General features: G+C 39.1%; 1 protein-coding gene across 3 annotated transcripts in view; it reads right to left on the bottom strand.

Moving 5' to 3' along the window:
- Positions 1-22,207, bottom strand: part of Unc13b (unc-13 homolog B) — a 200,813-nt gene that overhangs the window by 68,147 nt on the left and 110,459 nt on the right. For 2 of the 3 annotated variants that reach the window (XM_038347211.2, XM_038347212.2), the window contains 2 exons: positions 11,335-11,649; positions 9,371-9,461 (listed from right to left, as the gene is read on the bottom strand). In XM_038347211.2, coding sequence (XP_038203139.1) covers positions 9,371-9,461; positions 11,335-11,649 — 406 coding nt within the window. Of the gene's footprint in view, positions 1-9,370; positions 9,462-11,334; positions 11,650-13,938; positions 21,946-22,207 lie in introns of all 3 variants that reach the window. The other variant, XM_038347208.2, reaches the window with a different exon arrangement.

The following is a 22,207-nucleotide window of genomic DNA, read 5'->3' as shown; positions in this document are numbered from 1 at the left end:
AATCAATTTGGTTTTTGTTTTAGGGACTGCCCTGAGAAATTGCCGACATCTCACAGGCTGACCTGCCACAACCTTGTGTCTCTTGGACAGCTCCATTCAAATGTGGGCCTTCTGATCTCTTTGTTCACTTTAGTGTCTTATTACCAAGGCTTGCCTTTCTCAGCTTTCTCAGCCTAAGAGCTCCTGTCAAGCCTTCCTTATGGCCTGCCTCCATGCCTTCTCCTCTACTGTCCCTTCCACCTGGAACACCCACCCACCTGCTGCCACCGCAGTCTCTGTTTCTAGAGCTAAAAGTCTCACCTCCTCCCTCAGATTCTTCTGCAACTAAACCAAATAAGGTACAGATTCATACCCATTCCCACCCACACTACCAACACTACTGCCTTGTCAGCACCAGCAATGTCATCAAACAGTTATTAAGTTCAGACGAGCAGGTACTCAGAGGACACAAGTATGGCCCTGAATAATCAATCCCTTAAGTCTCTGATAGTTTTATAGGAATAGCACAAGTGTAGCTGACTTTCTGGGTAGTGCCCTAAAATCTGTTTAATGTAATAACAACTCAGTCTAAATGACTCTAAGATTATGGGAATACTCAAGTCACAAACAACAGAAAAAATGTAAATTTTAAAAGTCAGTTACTAATCTTTGGTCAAACTGACAAAAATGTTAATACTCAAAGTTGGTCCAGCACATTTTGACACTCAAAGCAAAAACTGTAAAATATTTTCTAAAATAAATTTAGGAATTTATTAATTTAAAAAATAGTCCTTAGAGTATTTTAAGGTAAGTTAAAGAAATATACAGAAATGAAACTATATTTCTATGACAACATTTACTAAAACCTTATTCATGGCAATGTACAAACAACTACTAAGGAACAGTCATATTGTGGGGTATTATTAATCTACTAATTAAGCTTTTCAAAAACATTTGCTAACGCAGAATAAAGTTTGCAAAAACTGAGAAAATAAAAACTACTCATACTATAATCTTATATATAATATAATGCTATAATAAGTCAGTAAACTTGTGTTTACAAAAGAAACACAAAGGAGAGAACAACTGATATGATAAGGTTAATATTTTGCTGTTATTAACTTTAGTGGCTGACCTTGAGAAACAGGATGAACTAGAAGATAAGGAAGCACATTTCAGTAGTTTGAATGAGATTTGTCCCCGACAGGCTCATATTTAAAGACTAAATCCCTAGTTGGTGTGTTTGGGGGAGGTTACAGAACTTTTAGGAGGGGAGCCTTGCTGGAGGAAGTACATCACTTGCCCCACTTTCAGTGCCCTCTCTCTGTTTCCTGTGCGTGGCTGTGATATGACTTTTGGCTTTCGGGTCCTGCTACAATGCCTTCCTCAACATCTATCTAGTGCTTTGGAAACCAAACCATAGCCCAAATAAACTCTTCCTTAAATTGCCTTTGGTTACAGTATTTTTATCACAACAGAAAAACAGTTTATACATGGAGTCATTTACGAAAACGATGGGCATTTTCAGCTAGCTAAATAACTAGAATGCTAGACATTCTTTGCCTTATTCTATACCAGGCAATATCACACAAAAAAAGCATATCCTTGACATCCCAGGAACTTACACACACTTGTTTAAAAAAAAAAAAAAAGAAAGAAAAAGAAAAAAAGAAAGGCAAATCAGCAAATAATAACTCCATTATCTCATTATGAGTGTCAATTATAAATAGGTTTTCACGAGTATGGCTATAGGATCTGGCCTTTTCCGGCTCCCTCTCCTCAGCTGCCCAAGGAACTAGCTGGGGGCATCTCCCTGGATACCTGGGAACCCCTCTAGAGTCAAGTCTCTTGACAACCCTAAGATGGCTCCCTTAATTAAGATATATGTTTCCCTGCTCCCCTATCCACCCTTCCTATGTCCCAACCATCCCATTCCCCCAAGCTCTCCCCATCCTCCCCTTCACGCTTTTCTCTCCCCATCTCCCCTTGCCCCCATCCCACCCCACCCCCAAGTTCCCAATTTTTGCCTGGCAATCTTGTCTACTTCCAATATTCAGGAGGATAACTATATGTTTTTCTTTGGGTTCACTTTCTTATTATCTTCTCAAGGATCACGAATTATAGGCTCAATGTCCTTTAATTATGGCTAGAAACCGATTATGAGTGAGTACATCTCATGTTCATCTTTTTGGGTCTGGGTTACCTCACTTAGAATAGTGTTTTCTATTTCCATCCATTTGCATGCAAAATTCAAGATGTCATTGTTTTTTATCGCTGAGTAGTATTCTAATATGTATATATTCCACACTTTCTTCATCCATTCTTCCACTGAAGGACATCTAGGTTGTTTCCAGGTTCTGGCTATTACAAATAATGCTGCTATGAACATAACTGAACAAATGCTTTTGTAGTATGATTGGGCATCTCTTCAGTAAATTCCCAATAGTGGGATTGCTGGGTCCTGGGGTAGGTTGATCCCGAATTTCCTGAGAAATTGCCACACTGCTTTCCAAAGTGGTTGCACAAGTGTGCATTCCCACCAGCAATGGATGAGTGTACCCCTTACTCCACATCCTCTCCAGCAAAGGCTATCATTGGTGTTTTTGGTTTTAGCCAATCTGACAGATGTAAGATAGTATCTCAAAGTTGTTTTGATTTGCATTTCCCTGATAGCTAAGGAGGTTGAGCATGATCTTAAGTGCCTTAAAAATAAATAAATAAATAATCAAACAAACAAACAAACAAATAAATAAATAGGTTTTCACAGTCGGGAAACTTTCTCCAAACACTTCACATCTGGCTGGGTCTTAAAAGACATGGATGATAAGCTAGCAAACCGAATTAAGAAAAAAATTCCAGGCACAAGAAACTGCAAGTACCAAGTCTCTGAGGATTTGGGGAAAATAAATTATTCCATGTTTTACGAGTATCGACTAATGTGTTCCAAACTACTTTTTGTTAAGGACCCAGTTTTTCATCTCCAATATCATGGTCTGATACTTTTGGTTCATATCCTGTTCAATGAGACTGGGCCTTAATGTGACTGATATCATGGCAATTCAAATTGCCTCTGAAGGCATACTTCCAATTTTAGTACCTACTTCATCCAAGACTAAAAACAACAGTTGTGTTAGCCCATGACTCACACTTTGAACTGTGTAGAGCTAGACCAGAAGGAATTTATTGTGTCATGGAAACGAAGTGGTGCATGAAGTATGAACATTTTTTTTCTTTCCAGATATTTTTTTCTAAAGTCATGGATTTCCTGGACAATTTACAATGCAAAGAGATATTGTTCTCTTTATTGCCAGGATTACAAAAACATGGTTCTTTAAATTTCTTTACAGTTCCTTACAATGATATACTGAGAAAAGACTGGCAACTCATGTAACAAAGACTTAATTTCCCTAAAACACAAAAAGCCCAGAGGATTAATAAGAAAACAAGCAAAATACTCAATAAAGATGAGGAAAGAATAAATTAGTCACACAAAATAGTTTATAATTAGCCTTTCTATTTAAGAAAAATGTGTTACTGGCAAGAACCATACATTTAAACTACTAAGATACTACCACTAAAAAGAATACCAAAACCCCAAAACTTTTCAAATTACTCTATTGGTGGGTTAGAAAAGAAAAACACCTCCTGGCATTACTGGTAGGGGACTAAGTTGCCAGTATGCCCTATGGAAGGCACAGACCCTTTGGGGTGGTCAGTAAAACCTTTAGCAAATGTCCTCAGACTGCTCACTGAGTTAGGGATGGTTGGTGAAGTGCTTCTAGCATGGCAAATGTGAACAAGAGTGGCATGTCTAATCTCTGTGTGGAAGCAGACCTGCAGAGTCATTTGCTATGCTCTCATTTAATTCTCATCTTTATTTTCCCTTTGCAATTTAACTGGCAATGTTCCCAAAGCTGGCTGCTCCATCAGTCCACATTATAAAAGACAACTTAAAGCAGACCTTTGTTGTAAATTATTGAAGAATAAGTAACAATGTGGTAATGTATCTTAAAATTGCAGACATACATACACACATACACACGTGAAATGATCAACATAAAAGGATTCTCATTTCTCGCACGGTTTGTTGCTCAAAAGGACAGCAACAGAGAACTGATAACTGCAGTGGAGTCACACACTGGACAAGTTCTTAGCGCTGATAAATAAGAGTGTCTTCAAGTGAAGAAGCAAAAGCTGCCCCCTTTGTATATTATACTGGTGGAACACAGTCCAAGAATGGAGTCAGTCAAGCAAGGTGAATTCTTGAGTGTCTGTGAGAAATCGCCAAGAAAACAAGAGTCTTATAACCTTAGTTTCTTCAAAAACATGAAACTGTTCTTAGAATGTGCTTTCATGCCCCTTCAGATATATCAAATGGGAGTGAGTTCACTTTAGATTATTTATTACAACTGGATTTTGTTATTTGTTTATATGTCTCTCTGGAAAAATGTTTTGCCACATGCAGCTTATCCTTGTGATTGTAAACAGCTTGAACTCATGAGAACTTTACTCAACTGATTATTCTTAACCTTCAGAGTATAAACTGTCTGATGTTCTGAATAAAGTTGGCTTTTGCATCAGACTTTAGTTTCCCTAATTTTCAGGCCCTCACTCTCCCAGGTTCACAATGTGATCTTTAGGTCTATACCATAACCTTTTATATGAAACAGAAAGCAGAATGTATAATCATATTTGATTTTATGCTTACATAAAGAGACTATCATGATAAATAAAAAACTAATCAAAATTACTGTCTTCAGCAGAAGGTAAAGGGCAACACAGGTTGAACTTTGATAATTCAGGAGAAAAAATTCTTGGTACTGTGTTCATTCTGTCTTATAATCTCATCCACTCTGTCAACAAAGCTCATTGTAAGCATAAACGGAACACATTTTAAGCTCTAGCTTATCTTTCCCCCTTTGGCCACTACTAATCAATGACCAGCTGTCTCTATGTTAAGAATCATCATTCAGTTAAATAGTGATTGCTCTTAATTCAAGATAAATCATGGCCTTTCTCCAGACAATTACAAGCTTTAGTTTTTGGATGGCTTTTAATTTGATTTTGTTTTTGTTTAATATTTTCAACAATTATCTCCTTAATATTATAACCAATTGAACTCATACCAATGCATTCTTCTTATTCTCATTTTGAGTTTTCTTTTCACACAGTGAAGATGATTTTACTTCATAGTAAGAATTTCAGGACTTTTACTTTAAAAACATTCAAAATAAAAACTTAGCGTTATGACACTGACTCTATAAATGTCGGTTTAATTTTTGTTTTCCTCACGTCAGTCCAGTTCAACAGTTTTATTACCCAGACACATTATTCACCTAAAAGTATATATACATACAATTAGATTAACATATTACATCATGTAAATTAAAAATGTGAAAAGCATAACAAATTAATAGCTGACATCTAAGAATATTTATTAATGATAAAAAACATTTTTTTAACATTTTTAAGACAGGCATGGTAGTACACACTTATGATCCCAATACACAGAAGGCTGATGGAGAAGAGCATAAATTCGTGGCCAACCTGGCCTGTGTAACAAGACCTTGATTCAAAAAACCAAAATCATTAAATTAAAAATTTTTTAAATTTAAATGTTATATTTTTTCAAGCTGAGTATAACAGCACATTATACAATCCCAGTATTTTCCAGAGATTTAGGAATGAGGATTGAAAGTTTGAGACAAACCAAGAATACATGGTAAACTCCAAGCTAGCCTAGGCTACATAGAGAGACCCTGCCTTACAAACAACCCACAAAACCATGTGTGCATGTGCACATGCATGTGAATGTGTGTGAGTAAGCAGACAACTTGCAGAGGTTGGTTCTCTCCTTCCACGTGTGGGTCCTGACTCAGTGTATCAGGCTTTATCTGCGGAGCCTACCCAGAATTTACTCTTTCTCTGTAGATTTGTAAGCTGAGTCATGAAATGCTATCTTTTGGGAACACCAAGCTAGCCTAGGCTATATATATGGAGACCCTCCCTTAAAAATGATCCACAAATACATTCCCACAATGGAGTACTATTCAGCTGTTTAAAAAACAATACAAAACAAAACCAAACCAATGCATGACCTCATGAGATTTGCAGGCAAATGTACAGAACTAGAAAAAAAAAATGATTCTGAGTGAGTTAGCCTAGACCCAGAAAGACAAACATGGTATGTACTCACTCATAGGAGGATATTATCAGTAAAGTATAGGATAACCAACCTATAATCCACAGCTCCAGAGAGACTAGATAACAAGGAGGGCCCAAAGAGAAATGCATGGATTTCCCTGGGAAGGGGAAGTAGAAAAGATCACTCTGGGGGTGGGGTAGGGGAAATGGAAATTTGAGGGAATGAATTGAGTGGGCTGGGTGCAGGAGGCAGGTTGGAGGCAGGATGAAGGGGGAAGGTAACAAAAGAGCCCTCTTGATTGAGGGGGGCATTTGAGGGTTAGGGAGAAACCTGATGCCAGGGAAACCTCCAGGAACCCACAAGGATGACCCCAACTATAACTCCTAGCAATAGTGGAAAGGGTGCCTAAACTGGCCATCTACTGTAAGCAGATTGGCAACTACCCTAATTACCATCAGAGACACTCTATCCAGTAAATGATGGAAGCAGAAGCAGAGATCCACAGACAAGCAATGAACTGAGCTCTGAGAGTCTTGCAGAAGAAAGCGAGGAGAGACTGTATGAGCCAGGGGGGTCATGATGGGGAACCCAAAGAGACAGCTGACCTGAGCTCTAGAAAGCTGATGGACACTGGACCAACAGTTAAGGAGCCTGCACAGGACCAACTGCATGTGATAATTGTGTAGCACGGTCTCTTACTAAGGCTTCTAACAGTGAGAACAGGACCTCTCCCTGGTACTTAGCTGGCTTTTGGTAACTTGTTCCCCATGCTGGATTACCTTGGGTGCCTCAAGAGGAGGAGCTAGATCCTGCCTCCACTTGATGTGCCATGCTTTGTGCAAGCCTGTGGGAGGCCTGCCCCTTTCTGAATGGAGATGGAGGAGGAATGGATGGGGAAGGAGTAGATGGAAAAGGGAAGGGGACAGGAAGAGAGGAAAGAGAGGAAGTTGGTTGATATGTAAAATAAATTAAAAAGGCTAAATTGAAAAATCTATTAAAAAATCTGCAAAACCAGGTGTATGTATGTGTATGTATGTATATAATGGTGTATAAAGGGTACCTAGAATAATTTATCGAAATAAATGGTAATATTAGAACTGATGCACTAAAGAACCTATGAGTCTTACTGAATTAAATTAATAGGTGAAAAGGAATTTTTTTTTTACTCCTCACTGTAGAAAGGATGGTGGAAACAGTTACCACATGCAACTACCACTAGTGGTAGGTCCAGATGTGTTATCACTAGAAGGCACAGATCTGATGAGGACCAAGATAGCAACACAGTCTCAGAGGCTCTTGCTACAAAGGGAAAGAGTTGACAGTGGAGGGACATGACTGATACAAACTTAGCCAGATATTAAGGCAAATGTCAGATATGGCAGGATAGGTTCACATTAGACATTTCTTTCCTAATTTCTATCAAGAAAGCATGGCCAGAGCCTAACATGAGGAAACAGAGTGGACTCATGCTACAAAATGAAATCCTTCATTATTTAAAACTGTGGAAGATAACAAAGACTAAGAACTGTTCCAAGCTGAAGGAGACAAAAGAGATACCAATTAAATGTAGCGGCCATTAGAGTCTGGATCAGAAAGGAAAGTGGGAGCTTGTGGGGGACAGCTGGAAAATTTGATGGGGTCCTGATGCTGGTATTTTCTTGATGGTTCAAGTTTTCTTTGAATAGTACAAGTGTGGTTATTCTGGAGAGTGGCCTTATTTTTAGGGGAGGATACAAACTTTCAAATTGAGAGAAAGATTGGTCATAATAGAGGGAAAACAATGAAGCAAATGTGACATGGTGACAGCTGCAGCGTTTGATAAAGGGATACAAAGCTACATGGCTGTCTCACAGCTTCCCTTACGTTTCAAATTAGTCTTTAAAGGGTATGTGCACACATGTGAGCATGCTTGAACTTTTAATATCTGCCAAGTTTTATACTAGTTACTGCTACTGTCATTTAAAAACTATATTTCTGCTTGTAGACTGCCAATCTTCTAATGCCCAGATAAGAACATGTTTTGTGAAGAGGAAACTTTTAATGCTAAAAGTGAAAAAAAAATCTTTTATCCTGGTGAATTTTATGCCAATATGATGAAAACAGAGCTATCTGGGAGGAGGGATCTTGATTGAGAAAATGCCTCCATCACTTTGCCTGTAGGGTATTTTCTCAATTAACAATTGCCATGGGAAGACCAGCTCACTCGGAGTGCTGTGCCCCTGGGCAAGTGGTCCTGGGCTGCATAAGAAAGGTAGCTGAGCAAGGCATGGAGAGCAAGGCAGTAAGCAGTGTTTCTCCATGGCTTCTGCTTCAGTTCCTACCTTAGGTTCCTGCCCTGTCTTTACTTCATGAAGTAAACTGTAAGGTAAAATAAACTCTTTCCCCACCAAGTAGCTGTGGTCATGGTATTTATAACAGTAATAGAACCTAACTATATCATTTACTCTTGCTTTCTTCCTCTATCACCTTTTCTCCCCTCTTTCCATGTCCCCTGCTCCCTCCCAACTCCAATGTGTATTTTTGTGTGTGGTCAAATATGTAAAGGTGCATGGAAGGCAAAAGAAGTTAGGTGTCCTGCACTATCAATCTCTGCCTTATTCTAAGGAGTATCTCTGACAGGATCTGGAAATAGGATAGGGACCAGGGCGCCCCCATGATCCTGCTGTTATCACCTCCCTTCATAGAGTTGGAGTTGCAGATACATGCAGCCATGCCCAGATTTTTACATGGTTGCCAAGAACCAAATCCAGATCTTCATGTTTGCACAGAAAGTACATACACCCACTAAGCCATGTCTCCAGGCCCCTCATTGCAGATCTTAAAGTGTCCATGTTTTAGGCCTTATATTAGAGCCAAATTTTTCCATAAAAATGTCTGTACCCTATTTCCAACCCTGTGTAAAATCAGCCAGTGGTACTTGAACTGGCCAGTGAAGAATACAACAAATTACTGAAGAGGCCTTGTTCCTTACTATAATATCAAACAACAGAGTTGATAGTAGAGAAAATAGGCATTTAGCCCTGCCTTCAAGCTTCCACCTCCTATCCCTGTTTGATTTTCATTAGGCAGCCTAGAAAAGGCCAAGGCCACCTCCCATCTCTTAAGGCTCTAGCTTAATTGCCATGCATTTCCAGAAGCATACTGTAAGAAGATGACTAATCACTGACAGCTTCTCCAGCACCATATGTCTCCCAAATTTCTCAAAGGAAAAAACTGTCTCAACCATTACTGGAACAAATTTCCTACCTCCTGCAGCTGGAGTCGAACCTTGGTAACTGCTCGGATCCAGTGTGCTCTGGCTTGGGTAAATGGTGAAGATGCATTCTCCTCGGGAAGACTTGTAACAAAGCAAAGAATATTTCTTGTAAACAGCAGAGGCAACGAGGTGACAATATTCAAAACAAGACTGCCAAATATCTAGAAAAAATATTTCTGTGGTTATGCCTAGATATGACGAGTGATTCAGGCCATAAAATAGCATAGTTCTAAGACAGGTGATGGTGGCACATGCCTTTAATCCCAGCACTCAGAAAGCAGAGGCAGGCAGATCTATGTGAGTTCCAAGCCAGCCTGATCTACAGAGCGAGTTCCAAAGCTACAGAGAAACCCTGTCTCAAAAAACTAAAACACCAGCATAGTTCTGAATACTTATTTTGAAAACAATTTCTCTCTAAAATGGCAACTCTTTTCATCCCCCTTCCTTCTCCTTTGTTCATGAAATAGTTCATAGATGCTGAGAGGCAATGGAACAAGAAGCAATGGCAATGGCCCTGAGTCAACTCCAAGTGTAGAGATAGATAGCTAAGACCTAAGAGAAGACAACAAGAGAGATGAACAAGTATTCATGTGAAGTACTTCACCTCTACCAAGAGCTCAGCCCTGACAATAGTAATGTCAGGTTCAAGATCCACAAAACCAACCTTTTGGTGGGCCATCGACCCAGAAGGAGGCCTGGTCCGGACCTAAGTCTCCTAGGCCTCTTAATTATTAACTGAAGCACAATAGATGACTAAAACCTGAGAATGGATCTAAGCATTATAGTTTATGCCTATAATCTCAGCAATCAGAAGGCAGAGGCAGGAGGTTAAGTTATGAGAATGTAACCAGCGTGGGCTATAACATAAGACCTTATCTTATAAAAAGAAAGAAAAACAAGCAAAATAAAAATAGGGGAAGAGAGAAAGCAGCTTTATAACAATCTTCAGGAAGATCCATGATTCATCCAGCCACCTGGCATTAACTTTCCTGGTCTCTTAGCTCTGTGATGAGATCTAGATGTCTGAAAATCTAAGCCATCCTCTTAACATTCTACCCTAGTAGTTTTCAACTTGGTGCAGGGACAGGATTTTGTCCTTAGGAAACTATCTAACAGTGTCTGGGCACTGCTATTAGCATCTTCTGTGTAAAGGCCAGATAATCAAACAAGTGCCTAAAATGAATACAGCAGTTTCTCATAATAATTATTTTCCCAAAAATATCAACAATACTAAAACTGAGAGACCTAATACGCCCAAACCTCTCAGCTATTCTAAACAGGTTAGTTCAGGGTATAAAAAGAACACTCAAACTCCATACTAAACATTATTATATAACTCTTAAAAGGACTACTTTTAGTTATTATTGACACTGTATTTAGATAAGGTCTTCCTGTGTAGCTCAGATTGGTCATAAGCTCCTGACCCTTTGCTTCAGCCTCCAGAATACTGAAATATAGGTGTACACTGCACTTGGCCAAAAGACACATTATAAAATTTTCTTATTATGGATACAAAATGGCAAACACACTGCTAAACCATGTACAATAACTTTTTAATTACAAGCAGATGTATGAAATCTGTCAGTTCATCCTTAATTCTTTTCCCCAGACAGGGTAAAACAGAAATAAATATCAATGTTCACAAATAAAATATGAATAGAGTTGGATACAGCCAAGGAACCCTAAGCAATGGTAACTAAATGATCTGTGGGGCTCAGGCCCACTTTCAGACCCAAAGAATGCATCTGTAGGGTCAAGGTTACACACTCAAGAAGTCCCAGTGCACCTGCACCTCAGTAACACAAGTCCCTCAAATATTTTGGGGATTATATCAAACTCAAAGGAAAACCAACTTAACCATGGTTGCCACCCTACCTAGATGCAAGAAACAAGTGAAAGTGTTTGCATTCAATAAGAGATATAACAGGTATCATGTGAGCTAGCCATCACCTACCTCTCCTGGGGTCCTAAGGAATGGTCCTTATGTAGCACCAGATCTGGAAGAGGGTGGGCTGTGGCATCTTCTCTCACCTCCTTGGATTCACCTGTTTTCCCCTTCTCTGATTCACATGTCACCTCCAAGGTTTTTTCTTGTTCTCCCAAAACAGCCTGGCCATCTTTGGAGAGGCTGCCATAGCTATGGCTAGAATGAATGGAGTCCCTCTCCCGCCGATCATCATCTTGTTCATGATACTGGTCTAGTTCACTCAGTAAAGAACTTCCTTGACTCACATTACAGGAGGAGTCATACCTACTACTGCTGGCAGGGCTGTAAGAATGAAAACAAAACAGATTAATAAATAAGTGCAAACCAAGGACCAGACCACAAATACAGATACACTGGGGAACTAATAATTGCACGGAGCAGAAAGAAACACAAATAGGAGGTTTCTAGGAAGTGAGGGCAAACATTTCAATCTAGAAAAATTGTTCTAGACATTCAGCACAACCACAAAAGGAAAAAAGACAACACGTTAAGCTCTCTGACACCACTTAAATTATGACTTCAGCTCTGACTTTAAAGAATATTTTACCAAATTGCTACCTGTCAGTAGAATTAAGAAATAGTAAATTGACCTGTTGTTTATTTATGAAATGATACTCAGTCTTCTAAAGAAACTTTTCCAGTGGCTGTGATTAAAGTTTTCCAAATTCCACATAGTAAAGAACAGTAAATGAGCTTCACCCCCTTCTATTAATAAAAAGTCCTTACTGCTTCATCTACAATTACAATGCATGTGCCTGCGCCTTAGCAAAGCAGAAAGGCATGTTCCTTCACTCTGCAGGATGGAGTATGGAAGCAACTAGGTGATGAAGACCAGGATTAAGAAATTCTGCAGGGGCCGGGCGGCGGTGGCGCACGCCTTTAATCCCAGCACTCGGGAGGCAGAGGCAGGCGGATCTTTGTGAGTTCGAGACCAGCCTGGTCTACAAGCTAGTTCCAGGACAGGCTCCAAAGCTACAGAGAAACCCTGTCTCGAAAAACCAAAAAAAAAAAAAAAAAAGAAATTCTGCAGGGAATTTTATAGCCCTCACCAACACAAATGCAATAGTGATACCCTCAGTGGCATGGTAAATATCCCTAAGATAAATCTATTCATCTGTAGCTGAGTCTCAGGTCTAGAGGCTCAGTTATACATAAAGTGAACTATGTCCAACTCCTCTAAATCAGGACTATATAAAAGTTATCTATCTATGAAGGGAGGTCAGTTCAGTCCTCTCTCCATCACCTGAATTCCCATGCACAGAAAGAAGTGTTCCGTGCTATGAGAGTTAGCAGTTGTAGCTGAGAGTAACTGTGATGGTGGCAAGAAAGGCAAACTAGTGAGAAGAAAATTTCAAGACACCCCCTGGAACCCTGACGCTCATCTTCCAAGGGAAAGATGTCAGTCAATCTTAATGAAGACAGATGGACTTGGAAATGAGTGAGACAAGGCCAGCCTATTTGGACATTTCAATCCTAAGTCAAGAGTTCTTGTTTTCTTACTAGTAGGTATCCTGCTTGGAAAGCTTTTATGCAAAAAGAATTGATTTTATTTTATTTTTCCCAGGGTCAAGTTTTTAACTTAAGGTCTTATAATTACCTCTGGTCAGATTAGAAAAAAAAGCATTGATGTTTCCCGAAGAGATTTTCCCAATGGGCACTCTCAATTACCTGCTATTTTCAGGCTGATTTCTGATATTTCAGTACATATTAGCAGAACATGTATCAGATCAGGGTTCTAAGTAGATCAGTATGTTCTCTCTGTCTGTCTGTCTCTCTCCTCACTGTTCTAAGTAGATCTAATGCTTTGGGTATGTTTGGGCCAGAGGTTAAAGTAGCATTCCTAAACTATACTTGCAGTACTTATGCTCAGAGGCAACCGTAGCAACCTCTACAGATGTACCTTGTTCAGTGCTCCAGATGAAAGAACTACAGCTGTGAGTAAAGTACCATGGCAACCCAGGGTTACCCTTTGTTACAGTTGTTCAGTCCAGAGCACTGTGATAGTCTACATCAGAGACCTTAGAAGAAGTTTTACAAATCCATGTGGATTAGGATATGGAATACATATGTTCCTAAGTCATCCTTTGCAGTTTGTATTTTACTTTATACCTTCACAGCCACTGGGGAGACATCTTAGAAGACTTAGAAAACCAAAGCAAACCACAGCTATTCCCATCTACTGTAATATAAGAGTCTAAGTCCCAAGAAAGCATCCTATCTGGTTATACAATTATAATTAATAGATACTTAAATGCTCTCTGCCCCTTCCTTTTTCCTTTCTCCATTCCATTTGGTAAAAGACAAAATAAAATAAACTATGCAAATATTCTTTAATTTATGCTAGATGCTCCCTGTCCACTAAATGAATCATATATGGCACTAGAAAAGTGAGAAAAGGGAAAACACCACACATTAGATTTTGCCACTTAGCTGCTAATTAACATGAAGCTTAGGTGCTAGGAACGACACAGGGTGGACCAAAAGTAAGCTATGATAATCTACCACTAGTCATCTGCATCATAAATGGTCAATTCCTTAAAACCATTTATGATGCCTGGTTTGAGAACAGGCCTTTTGTTGGTCACTGGTTCCTTGACATCCTCCAGAATGACTAGCTGCCCCACATTCAAAGCAGAGCCAGTGCTAGCAGATATCTCCTCTTCTTGCTTTTCTGGCTGAAGTAGCCCAGAGATATCGCAGTGTTCTTCCTTGTATTTCTCAGAAGGGCAAGTAGATTCAGACAGATCGTTGTTTGTACCCCAATGTTCTCCAAATGCTGTAATTTCCAGCTGCCTTTCCACTTCCCCAGATCTTGAGAGCCCATGAGTATAGTCCTTTGGCTTGTCCTCCAACTGTCCAGTGGTTCCAGAGGACTGAGTATAGGTGTCAACTGGCTCAGGATTAGCACTAGGTATTTGAGAAGATTCTAAAACTTTGTTTGCCTTGCTAATGATAAGGTCCTGATCCCTGCTAACAACCAAAACTGGAGAAGACTCTCTAGGCATGTGCTCAGAGGCTCCTTTATTTTCTTTTGACCATGGAAATGAAAGATTGAGTTTATTTCCTAACACTAGTTTTGGATCATTTCCCAGAACACCTCCTCTCCCCTCACTAGCTCCTTCAAACAAAGTGGACAACTTCTTAAAACTTGACATTAACCCAGTCTCTACCACCGTGTTACCAGATGAGCAAGAGGGGTTGAAAATAGAACTCAGTGTCTTTCCATGGTCAGAAGGAGTGGATGGGAAGTGAAACTTTGGCCAACTGGCCACATTTGGGATCTCAAAACGAGGTCTTGCCTGCTCTGTTTCCTGAGGGGCTACAGGTGGATCTTTTTGCGCATGAAGTATACCAGAATGTTCTTTGGTAAAAAGCACAGGTTCTTCTTGCAAAGAACAAGAGAGATCCCTTTGTATTTCCAGTGTAGTATTCCCACTGACTCCTGCCTCATCAAGCAGTGAAGTATTAGTTTCTAGAGAAGAGCTTGCAAGCCCCAAGAATTCTTGGTTTGTGTCAATCATCTGGATCTCTGGCTCTGGTTCAAGAAGTGGTTGGCTTAAAGTGGGAATCTCTTCAGCAACACAGGCAGGCTCTGGCTTTAGCTGTGTTGGAGGAAGAATATGTTCTGCTTCCAATGATGCCTCTGTGTCTGTGCCCTGCAACATCCCCATGTCTCCTTCATCACTCAAAGATAAAATTCCTTGCCCCATATCATCCTCTGAGACAGAAGATGTAGCAAGTGCTTCAAAACCTGGGGATTCTGAAATGTTTTCAAGAATATTATTTTTCTCCATTTCAGGTGTTAGTTTAGGGTTATCCATCAAGGTATCTGATTCTGTCTTTGCAACAACCATAGTCATGCTACAGCCACTGAGAGCAGATTCTGAATTGAGTCCTGCAGAGGCAGCTTGTCTATGCAAGTTTTCTAGAGGTACTGATCCTACAGGGTCTCTGGAACAACCACTTTGAAGGCATGAAGTAGATACAGATGGTTCTTGTTTATGTGTCTCTGGTTTGGGACTTCTGAAAATTCCAAACAACTCACTTTTGAGGGACTGAGATGATGCATCAGAGGAAAAAGAAAAAAAGGAATTTTTCTTTGGAGATTTAGGAGTAGAAAAAAGTCCAGAAAGAGTCTTAGGCTGTTCAATTAGACACCCAGAAAAAGATTTTACTTTGGTTACAAGCCCTGAAAGCATTTCTACTTTGGAACCTAATACTGATCTGTCTTCTAATTTATCTGAATCTTGGTTCTGGAAGAGCCCTGCATGCCCTGGCTCTGGAGAAGCAGAAGGTAAATCCAAGGTCTGTGTTGAAAGACTATCAGAGGCATTCTCCAACGGCAAGTTCAATGGGTCACTGGTAAATCCTTCATTTTGGTATTCAGTACAAACATCTAAATCATTGAGTTTTTCAATCAAACCATTACCATGAGGAAAACGCTTAGCCTCTGAGTCCTTGAGGAAGGTTTCCTGGTGGCAAGTCTCTTCTTCATGAGGAGCTACCCTTAGGGCTTGTTCCTGAAATTCTGGTAAAAGAGGAACAATGTTGTCTGGCAACTGATTCACTTGAAAATCAGAAACAGTTGCTCCTTCAGCTCTTTCCTTACTAGAACTGACTTTTCCCTGGGTTTTCTCTATAAGCTCATCTGCAAGGGAGGTAGTAAGCTTAGTGGTGCTGTTAACGGACAAACAAGGAGCCACTTGCTCTTCATGAACTGCTTTTTGGACTATGCTTTCTTTATGATTATTAGAACCTTCCCTCATTGTGTCTGTACCATCTACAGAAACAAATGGCTTCTTACAGGGCTGGGCAGTCACTGGAGCAACAGCTGAAAGGCTTTGCTTCTCCTCAGAGGTCTGCTGCTTCTCATCCAAAAAAGACAAGTTAAACAAACTGAAAGCAGAGCTGTTTCGAGAGGTGTCCTTCTTAATGCTTAAGTTAGTGGTGGAGAAAAAGGAAGGAAGTGTGAATAGCCCTTCTGCTTGAGATTTGGCCCTTGGGAGAGCTGCAGGGGCTTTGTTTTCAGATCTTTCAGATCCAATTAAGAAAGAAAATATATTCTTTCTGGTTGGAAGATCTTGTTGGGATGGAGATGTAGCAGCTGAAAATTTCCATTCTTTGTTAGGAAAATGATCCTGTTCATTTGTATTTCTTCTGCTCAGAGCATCAAAAGACTTTTTATTATTCCTTGGAACTTCTATTCCTACAGATATGGCATAAGACTCTTTGGGACCACCTGTTAAGACAGGTGAACTTGCTGACTGCTGTGCCTGGTGGTCTCTGAAAGGTACCTCTTTTTCATTCAAATCATTACTGTGCGTCTCCCTGGTTGATAACTCACTTAGCCTACTGTCATCAACAGTGGTCTGTTTGTTCAGACTTCTAATTCTAATCTTCTTTTTTGAGGAAACTGATATAGGAGGAAAATTTCCAGTATCCTCATCCACTAGATGCACAGGGTTAGGACTTGACCGGTCTTCATGCTCATAAGTCACTGAAGAAACAGACCTATTTTCAGTTTTCTGTTTGGGAGACACATTAGTTTTAAAGAAATCCCCAAAGGTACCAAAAAAATTTGAAACGCCAGAAGATTCTTTTTTCTCCTGAGATGAACTCTTTCCACCTTTATCATCATTCTTTTCCAAGTTTGACGATTCTTCCTTATTCACTTGGGTTTTTAAAAGGTCCATAATTCCAAGAGCCTGTGTTTCATTTGTCACTGGACTTACTGAAGACTCTTCTTCCCAACCAAAGAGTCTCAATGCACTCTTAAGCAAAGTTCTCTCAGACTCTTTGGAAGATGGGTCCTGCAGAGGTTCACAATTTTTATGTTCATCCCTACTAAGCTGTGGTGCAAGAGGATTTGAAATAGACTTTGATGTAATAATTTTAACATCATCTACATCTGTTTTAGCTTTAAAAGTTGTTTGGCTTACTTGAAAACTAGATTTTAATAAACTTTCTTTCTCCATCTGACCATTTTGCCTTATGTTGTCTGTAAACTCTGGTTGCTGAATACTGGATACTGTTAGCCTCTCCAAATCCTCAGGATAACATTCTTCTTCCTTTGTGGAGTTACACGGAAACTGCTTACTCAAGATTAGTGACTGAAGATCAGCACATACGGGCTCAGCTAATTCTGATTGTTGATCTACTTTCTGCATGACCAAAGCTTCTACAGATTCAGTTTTGTCAAAATTCAAAGTACTTCTAATTAAGGCCCCCAAAACAGAAAATACAGGTGTCAATTTGTTCACTGATGATGTATATTCTTTTTGTGAACTCTTAGTCACACTTTCTGGATGAATTAAAGAGGACGTTTCTTCAGAAGATGGCTGAAGCGAATGGAGCCTGGAAAGGTGAGCTGATGACTTTTTAGCTAAAGGCCAGTTCATATCTCTCTCTATAATTTGGCCTCTATTTAAGACATGATTGCTCATAGTTCCAGGTTTGTTTCTGAGATCCAAAATATACTCAAAATCTTCCAAACCATCGGATGTTCCTGAGAAAGATCTGAAATCTCTTTTAAATTTTTGAGAATTATAGCCTGAAAAATCTAATGGTTTATCCCTTTGATCAAAACTTGACTCAAGTACTTGAGAAAAGGTTTCTAGATTTACATACAATGACCTTTCACTTCTTGGCAAAGTTACAGATAAATCAAGAGGATCTTCAAATGGTTCTTCTTCAACATACCATATTAAATCATCTTCCTTGCCAAGAACTTTAAGACTATGGGTAGAAATAATGCTTTCATCTAGCATAATACTTGGGAGATCATCTGTTTGTAAATTATAATTCAAATATTCATGATAATAATAATCAGGTATAAATAAATATACATACTGCCCAGTAGAATCAGTGAGAAGAGAGTATATATACTGACCATCATGAAACATATAATATCCACAATTCCCATCCTCTGAGGGACACCAAACTCCATGTTCAAGACATGATAACCACTCCTTGTACTCATAACCAAAACTTGAAAAAAGGAAGTTTTCATCCATTCTTGTTGATTCTTGCTCCAGTAGAGAGTACATAATTTTCTCATAATCTGAAGAGTAACTTAAATCAATGGGCAATTCTTCTAGTGAATTCTTGGTCTCATTAACTGGAAGATAACCAGAGTTTCCATATAATGAGTTGGTTGCCCACATATCACCTCTTAATAAGTAACCTTCATTAAATGTTAACTGGTCTGATGATTCATATGGTAAGTCACATGAAATGACACTGTTTGGATTTGTGCCCCACTCAAAGATATTTGCATTTTGATCTTTTTGGCACAAATTTATTACTGGGTTTTCTGAGTCAGGCCACAAGAAAGCATCTGCTGATGGAAATGTGTTTGGATTCAACAAAGGATAAACTGGTTGAAGTCTTCTGGAGTTTTTAGAGAAATTTTTTATATCAGGATACCATTGAAAACAGTCCTCATCAAAACCCTGATAACAGTTTGACTTACTTAAAATGTTAGTATTAAGTACCGGTGAACTTAACTTGTTTGACCTTTCAGGAAGTTTTGCTTCAAGAATATGGTTTGCTGTTGGCCTTTTAGCCAAAGATTTCTCTAAAAGACCCTGTTCATTGTAATGGAGAATGTTCTCAGAAGAAGTGCAATGCTTTTCACTCTCCTGATTTTTCCATGTAGAAGGGCAAAGATGATTATCAACCCAACCATCAGATGATGGGATGGTTTCTTTTAATAGTGATAAAGACCTTTTTATGAAGCTAGATGTTTCATTGTTTTCAACCTTGCTCCTCTGCTTCTCAGAAGTCACACATGAATCAACAAGGACTTCATTTGTGGATAAATGCTTACTTCCATCCAAGTTTTTTGTGTTATCTAAAGATATGAGCTTTGCTTCATTTGGATTATAATCATTCACACTGCTATTTGATATCAAACCAAATAGTCCAGAGAGTAATGGGCTTGAGATATTAATCTTGTTATGGGAACAATCATTTTTCAGATTGGATTCCTGTTGACTAGGCATGTTTTCTAGAGAAGTAAACATGTTTAAAAGGCCAGAAAGGAAGCCTCTTTGAATTTCATTTTTGGAACTTTTATCTTTGACTTTGTCTTCATTAATGTCATAAGCCAATGTGGATGTTGAGATGGCAGAAATAAGCTCCAGTGAAGACTCTGGTATCGAGGGAAATGTCACTTGTTTAAGAGTCTCAAGTTCTTCTGGGAGCTCTAATGTTACCTGTTCTTTAGGTACAACTTCAGGGTCAGCTCTTTCATAGTGCTCCACTGCTGCATGGCTGCTTGGGTTCAATTCCTCTAAACTCCCAAATTTCCTAAAATCACTATTAATATTAGAAGGTGAGTTAGACCAAACTGTATTATGTTTTTCATCTTCAGAACAATGTATCTGGTCACTTTTATTAAATTCCTCTATGCTGTTAAATTTCTCTGGGTCATTATGAATATTTGAAAATGAACTAGATTTTAATGAATTAAGTTCAACGTTTTCAGGACAATTTATTTGGTCATTCTTATTGAATTCCTCAGTACTACCTAATCTCTCTAGATCATTATGACTATCTGGAAATGGACTAGATTTTACTGAACTACGTCTGGTACCCATGTGGCTATTTTGTAGGCTCTCTTTATCAGTACTTGCTACTGAGCTCTGAAGACTCTGGTTATTAGCAGTGTTATGACTGTCAGTGAGAGGAAATTTAAACAAAGGAAAAATGCTTCCTTTCTCTTTTATATCCTGATGCTTTTCAGAATGGCTAAGGACACTGAAAAATGGAATTCGTAGTTTTCCGCTAAATGAAAATGAATGCCCATCTTTCTTAGCACCCTTTTCCTGTTTATCTGCCTCCAGCTTAAGAATTTTTACAGATTCTGACAAAGTTTCCTTTTGATGGGTCTCAGAAGAAGTAAACAGAAACTGACTAAATGATTTCCTGAGAGGCTCAAGGAGATCATCATCACTGCTAACTTTGTTTTCCTCTACTGGCTTGGCAGAAGGCTCTTGATTTGTAGGGGTACTACCAGCTACATCATGATGCCCCCTAGTATCTTTGGCACTTAGTTCTGGTTGTTCTTGTAACAGAGAAAGTTCTACACAAGGTTTTCCTTCCAATATATTCTCAATATCACCTTTCTTACTTGTACCACTAGCTATGTTTGAAGGTTCATTGGCCACTTGTAAGGACAGCAAATCTTCCCTTACTTGCATTTGGAGATCTGTAGTTTCTATTTTACTTCTACTTACAGCAACAAGACTTCTACTCTGGTTGTCAAAAATGCCCTTCCTTTGATCTGACTCTGAACCACACCCAACAAAGTTTTCCCTCATCAGTGCTTTGTTATGGTCTTCATTTTTGTTATGGTCTTCCTCTTTCTCAGAAAATATCTTTAATGGATTCAGCATGCTGAAAACAGACTTCATAATTGAACTCTGACTCTGTGCAGCTGAGTCCTTTCTCATAGTTTCCGTGCTGTCCTGAAAGCTTACACCTCTAGTCTCATCACCCAGGTGCTCACTCTCAGAGGTTCTCCTGTGTCTGTCAGCATCCTTATCATCAGTTGCTTGAGAGGATAATAAAGACTGCTCGGAAAGATTCTTCTCTAATACTGAGCTGGAACTGGAGCTAGTTCCCAAATTAACTGTCTCTGTTTGATTAAGAGTTTCTTTTCTCTCAGGAACTAAATGAACCAGTTTTTCCACCGAGGTTGTAAGATGTTTTGTGCCTGAACCCACCTTTTCTGATAGTGAACTGAATAAAGAACCCACAGCACATTTTACTCCATTCAACTCAGGGAAAGATACGGCCTTGGCCTTGGCATTCTGGGTAACAGTTAAAGGTGATGCTTGATCCTCAGGTGTTTTCTGTGCTGCATTATCAACAGTAGTGTTGTGTTTGTGTGATTTTGTAGTTTTTGAAAGGGAACCAAATTTATTAATCTCTTCTTCCTTCTCTGCTAAATATTCTGACACTGTTTCTACCAAACACTGAAGCTCATCCATCGTATCAACGTAGTTCCCTTTGGGTCCCTCGACAGAGGAAGGGGCCCTATCTTCCATGGAGCATCTGGACAAATTTCCAACTGTATCACAGTTCATCCTATGTAATGGCAATGCTGAATGTGCCACACAACAGTCTTCAAAAAAGTCTTCCATATGATGGACATTGGATGGAAGCCATGTTGGCGACATGGCTTCCTGCTCATCAGAAGTGGGGGAATCTAGAAGTTCTTCAGAAGTACTGCTGGTAGAATCTTCATGAATATCTAATGGAGTAAAATCAGTGACAGGGTGGTTATAGCCAGAAGAGTTTCCACGGTTCTTTAAGCAATAGGGAAGACCACAACCATGGCTTTCTGAGTTCATGTTCCAGGTGCTGCTTTTCACAAATCCATTTTTGTAAGGGAACAAAACTGGATAGTTCAGTTTCTTCTTTTCAATGTGACAACAGCCAGAATTATCAGTATCAGGATATGTACATTTGGGATTAATCTTGGTATTATAATGCCATCTTTCATTATCTTCAGAATGTCTGTATAAGAATTTTTTTCTCCTTTTATCTATTGTGTGATATTTCTGAGGATATCTGGAAAATGTAGGTGCTTCACACTTACAGTCAAAAGTAAAAGCAGCAGAGGAGTCTGTGTGCTTGCTCTTGGGAGATATCTTTCTTAAACTGTCCTCTGGCTTTTTTTGTTGGTGATGGTTCTCATCAGCTTTTGAAAAGGCTCTTGATTCTTTTACCCCTACTTCCTTCAAATTTATATCACTGTTTTCTAGAAAGTCTTGTGATGTTTTCCCATTCATCTCATATTTATTTTCTTGCTCTTCATAATTAACATTAGAAA

This window comes from Arvicola amphibius, chromosome 11, assembly GCF_903992535.2.
Source record: "Arvicola amphibius chromosome 11, mArvAmp1.2, whole genome shotgun sequence".
NCBI lineage: Eukaryota > Metazoa > Chordata > Mammalia > Rodentia > Cricetidae > Arvicola > Arvicola amphibius.
This window is presented reverse-complemented; position numbering and strand designations above follow the sequence as displayed.